The sequence below is a fragment of the Sorex araneus genome, chromosome 11, assembly GCF_027595985.1.
Source record: "Sorex araneus isolate mSorAra2 chromosome 11, mSorAra2.pri, whole genome shotgun sequence".
Classification (NCBI taxonomy): domain Eukaryota; kingdom Metazoa; phylum Chordata; class Mammalia; order Eulipotyphla; family Soricidae; genus Sorex; species Sorex araneus.
This window is the reverse complement of record NC_073312.1, coordinates 38644082-38649614: the sequence shown is the minus strand read 5'-3', so window position 1 is coordinate 38649614 and position 5533 is coordinate 38644082. Positions and strand designations below refer to the sequence as shown.

The 5533-nt window shown below is 58.6% G+C and overlaps 1 protein-coding gene across 1 annotated transcript; it reads left to right on the top strand.

Annotated features, from left to right (window-relative positions):
• The first annotated feature begins 42 nt into the window (after positions 1 to 42).
• Positions 43 to 4218, top strand: C11H10orf71 (chromosome 11 C10orf71 homolog). The gene has a single exon (XM_004607395.2). It carries the CDS (start codon positions 43 to 45, stop codon positions 4216 to 4218), a length of 4176 nt encoding a protein of 1391 aa, XP_004607452.2.
• Positions 4219 to 5533: the final 1315 nt, after the last annotated feature.

The following is a 5533-nucleotide window of genomic DNA, read 5'->3' as shown; positions in this document are numbered from 1 at the left end:
ATCCAGAAGACCTACTTGCTGACTGGAGACAACACTGAGACAATGCAGGGGAACAAGAAGGGAACAGACGGGTTCAGTGACACCTCCAGCATTGGCAGCGTGCTGGACGACGCAGACAGGGAGGTGAGCAGCCTCACCGACCGGGCCTTCCGGAGCCTGTGCATCTCAGAGGACACATCCTTCCAGGACTCGGATCTGGCCCTGTCCCCCGACATCACACGCCAGGTGTTCGGCAATGTTCACCAGGGCACCGTGAGCCACACCCAGAGGAAAAGTGGCCTTTGGAGCCAGTTACCCGTGCAGGGCACGGAGCATACAGGCTGGGCGGCCACACTCCAACAGCAGCCCAAGTACGTGCAAGGGGAGGAAAAGTATCCCAAGAGCAGCCCCCCACTGACTCCAGGCCAGAGGAGACTCGAGGTGCCTGTTTCTGGCCTGAGGAACAGCAACAGGCCAATTTCGAAAGTCTCCTCGTTGATTAAATCTTTCGACAGCGCTGAGAGCCAGCACTCTGATGGCAGACCTTCTACCTGCAAGCCTCCGGCTTTCAAACATCCCCCTAAATTTGCTCCCCTTCCAGAAAGCAGTGTCAACTTCTGCTTTGATTCTGCTTTTCTGACGGTCAGGAGGGTTCCTGCAGAAGTCTCCGGCCCGCACCACAATAGCCTTCAGCCTGGCAGGAACCTGGGAGAGCAGGAGAGCCCCAGTCACCCGGAAGCAGCCGCTCACAGCTCCAACAGCTTTCTCCCCACTCCGGAGGATGCCGCCAGCTCATTCGAGTGCAACTTCCCCCCGCCGCCCCACCAACCAGTCCCAGGAGAAGCTACCCGGGTTCCCAAAGGGACCTTTCTGCACAGTGAAAACAGTGCCTTTGAGTCGTGGAACGCCCGACAGCCCCGGCTGCTGGAGAGAAAGGATGTGACTGACACTGTATCTGACAGCAAAGGCCCGAAATGCTCAGAGGACACATCCTTGCTAAGTGAGCACCATGGCCCCGAGCTGAGAGTGTCTCCCTGCCAAGTGCGGGCCAGCTGTGGTCAGGAAGAGAAGAGGCTGGCAGGAGACACACTTGCCACCGCTGGGCCCTGGGGTGCCAGGGATCCTGGAACTCAGATATTTGCTCCAGAAGGAAACACTCCCGACACTCAGCCTGACCCTCCTCTGAAGCCAACTCAGGCCCCCTGGAGAAAACCAAAGTCAGGCAAAGGCAGACCTCGGGGGAGAGACAGCCAACAGGACACTGATGATCAGAGACGAGACTCGGCCTTGTATACAAAGCATCATCCCCAGGGGTGCTTCCCAGAAAATGGAGCACTGGACATGCCCGTGGAGCTCCAGGATCACTACCATCCCCCCTTTAATATCAGCAAGCTTCTGACCCCCATCATCCCCACCAAGTATGTCTTGGAGTCAGCTGAGGACCGACTGGTAGAGCCCCTGCCCTCACCACCGGGACAGCTAAATGGATACGAAGAGAAGGAACCCGAGGAGAATCAGACCCAGGACAGCCACAAACCCAGAGCCCCGAGCCTGCTGTTCATCCTCAAGGACGTGCGCAAGTGTGTGAAGAGCACATACAGCCCCTCGCCTCTCTCGAAAGCCCAGCAAGAGCCCATGAGCAATGGGGTCCTCCTGCCCAATGGCCTTGAGGACAGTCTGGATGAGCAGGAGAGGGATGGAGCAACTGACACCCCCACAGTGCCACACGCTAGTCCCCAGAAGGACCCTCCAGCCGAGCCCTGTGCAGCCTCAGCAGATCACCACCTCACTGCCAGTTCTCCAGCTCCAGCCCAGAGCCCCTTCTGTGTCAACGGTGAGGCTGCCGACAGAAACAGCTCTGAGAAGGATGACACCGATGGAGAACCGGATGTGGGAGTCACCACTTCCGGCTGGGGTGCAGACAGCAGGGAGCGAAACCCCAGGAAGCGCCTGTCCCTGCAGCTTGGCTGTGGTGGGCAACTCGAGTCCAGGACTGCAGCAGAGAATTGGAAGACCCCCAGCCAACAAGAGGATGGATGCTTGAGGTCTATCTCTCAAGAGGCAGAATCCCAGAGGGAGGAAGCAAGACTTCAGAATCCCAATTTCAGCCAGAAGTTCTCCCCGGGGCCCCTCTCTCCTGAGGAGGAAGATGTATTCTACAGCGACACCCAGTCTGATTTCATGCCAGGTCTTAAAAGCAAGGCCAAGTTCAGCACCAGCTCCTCCGATCAGTCCTTCGCATCTTTTGAGGATCAGCAGAAAGTGTGGTTTGTTGAGAGTCAGCAGGAAGACGGGACGGATGAAGTAGGTTCAGGTGGCAGTGGGAAGGAAGAAGAGGAGCTGCAGGAGGGTCCCTTGGAGGACGGGCCTGCATGCACAGAGGAGCTCAGCCAGGCCAGGGATGTGATGCAAGGAGAAAGGGAAAGTTTGTCTGGAGGCAGCCCTGGGAAGGTATCAAGGGAGGAAGCTGACTTCAGAGACAGTTGGAAGAGGGGAAGTAAGGACACCACCCTGCCACCTGCCAAAGTCCTTACCCCGTCACCGTCTGCTGCTTCAAGTAAGCACCTGCTGTTTGCAATCAAGGACAACACTCTCAGAGCCACGCCGGTGATTAAGCCCATCATGCTGCCCCTCCTGAGGACCATGTCCACGGAGGACCCGCTTGGCAACAGTGGGGGCCACAAGGAAAGGGGATCACCAAGACCAGGCTGGGGTGAGGATGCTGGTCTGTGTGTCCCAGAGACACAGATGACACCTGCAGGCATGCGAAGCCCATTCTCAAGGTACCAGAACTATGAGGATCAGAGGCAGGGGCCCAGCATGGCCGGGATGGAGCCAGCTCCAAAGGAGGGTGTCCCATCCCCTCCATTCCTGGTAGAGAGCAAAGGAATGAGGCCACCCTCAGAGGATACACCTAAAGTTGGGGTGCGTGAGGGCAAGAGCAGGTCCACAGAAGGGGTGCCAGACACGCTAAGGAGCATCCCCACCATTGCCTTGCCCAAAGGTGACCTTAAGGACCAGTCTACTGTCCAGCACCTGGGAACCTGCATGGAAGAAGAGACACAAGATTTCAAGCATCACCTTTTGCCTATGCCCAGAGCAGGGCCACAGGGGCGAAGGCTGGTATCCAGTGAGATGGCAGCATCCCCCAATGCCAGCTCCCTGGATGAGAGCAGCGCCTGCTCCCCCGTCTCATGCAGCCTTTGGGATGACCCTTCCCAAGCCCCCAGTGAGCGGACCCCCTGGGCCAGCCCCGGGCCAGCACGGCTCACCCGCAGGGAGGACCTGACCCATGCCCTCACCTGGGACCCAGGATGTGACCCCCAAGTTGAGCCATGCGTGGAAGAGCTCAGGACGGTCTCTCCAAGGACCTCGCTGCTAGACTTGCCTACTAGCCTCCCTGAGAAAGCTGAACCCACCGCTCCTCAGGAGAGGGCAGCCAGCAAGCCCCCTGCAGTGCCACCCAAGACAGAGAAGGCCCTGCGGCGGGCAAAGAAGCTGGCCAGCAAGAGGAGAAAGCTCGACCAGATGCAGGAGAAGCACGGGGAAGCCTGCAAGGACAGGGCCAGCCGGGAGGAGGGGCTGCCATGCCCAGGAGACCAGCCCCAGCCCCGGTTCCCGGCCATCCGCTCACTGCCACCTCCTGTGCACCGCCACTCCGTGTCCGCCTTCTCGGAGCCTATCAACAGGGGCCAGCCTGGGGTGGCCCAGTCCCTCACCCCACTGCCCCCATACCCAGCCACTCAGAAGCTCCTCCAAGACCCCCAGTCGGGAGAGTACTTTCTCTTCGACCTGCCTCTCCAGGTGAAAATGAAAACCTTCTATGACCCAGAGACAGGCAAATATGTCAGGGTCCCCATCCCCTCTTCTGAGGGGGATTCTCCCGAGCCACCCCCACCAGATACACTGGCTGCTCCCTATGTGCTGTACCCCGGCTTCCAGGCCCTACCTGTGACAGCCTTGACCCCCGTGCGCTGCTCCTCGCAGCTCTCTGCCCCCACCTTCCTCAGGCAGGGCCCTCTGGCCACTGAGGGGGCCTGCCCTGGCTCCCAGAGGATCTCCCATGCTGGCCTGCAGTCCAGCACAGAACCCCACGGCAACCCTGGCCAGTCCTCTGCAGAGGGAGGGCACCCAGATGGGCCTCCAAGGGGCCCAGAGGAGGTGGGAGGGGATGCAGGGAACCTAAACATCATCTCCACCACTGACCTGGAGGACTTTGCCACAGACGGCATTTCCTGAGCACCATAGCTCACTAACTCTCCCCCATCCTCTGTGACCCTAGCAAGCTTACTTCCTCCCTCCCAGAATCCCTCCTGTGAGCACACATGAGACCCACTCAGATCTCTGATACCCAAAAGCCTCAAGGAAGGTGGGGATTCTAAGAACACCCCCACCTTCAGGGCTCCCGCCCATAGAAAGGTGCTGCTTGCATGACTGGTCCCTTCTTCACCCCTCCCTACAATTTTGGATCCCGTTCTGCCCCACCCCCACCCACCTGGCACCATTTCCCCCTAGTCCTTCTCCTCTGGCTCTGCTACCAGGGTAGATCCACCCGCACCCTACCCCACCACCATTCCTAAGGGCTATGCATTTCCTTCCCTCCCCCATCCCCGCCTCCATCTCAACAGACTTCTGGCACCAAGAGCAAACATCCTAGAGACGCCCCCAGAAACACTGAGTTGAGTTAAGCCCCATCTGGTCCACACACCTGCCTCAGGCAGGTCAGGGGACCAGCCCCAGCTCCACCCCCACCTCCAGCAGACATGAATATGGTTCCCCCATGGCAGTCCTGCAGAAACCTTTAGGCCAAGAGAATGGGTTTTTCTTTACTGGAGGAAGCTTTCCTCTGAAGGCTCTTTTCTGATAAAGGAAAGGCTACCTTTCAAAAGGTGAACAAGTGTGCAGGTGTCATTCTGTGCCCGACTCCTGTCTTTCTCCTGTTGTGTGGGTGGGTCTCTGCATGAAGGACCCACAAGGTCTCCATCGGCTCCTGACCGAGAGGGGCCTCCCATCTGCAGGGGCCTCCTGACTCCTCTTGTCTCCACCCCCACCCACGCTTGGCACTCCATCATCTCACTAGCCACGGGGGCAATGGCAAGGGGAAGGTGCCCCAGCCTGCTCTCAAGGATAAAGTGGGAAAGCAAGCCTACTTAGCAACTGATACCTCTGCCCCTTGTCAAGGAGAATTGCGTCTTCTCCACATCTATGGGAATTGGGCGGGGGGGGGCGGAGGGATGCTTTAGTTTATGAAATGGGATGCAAGAAGCACCTGTGTCCAGCTGAGAGCAGCGAGAACCTGTGGGAAGACCCCAATGAGGGAAGCTGCATGTTGGAAGGGGAACCTGCCAACTGCCAAGCAAGCCTTGTAGTCTAATGGGCAGAGGGGTGTGGCCAGCGGAGTGAGTGGAGAGCACAGAACTGGAAGTGATGCTACTACGTACCTGCATGACCATGCTTGGCTCACCACAACCTTGCCGGTGAGGTCCAGGGTGAGGTCCAAGAGCTCCTAAGAGTCCTGCCCTCCTTCCAGGCTTCGCAATTTGTTGTTGATTCT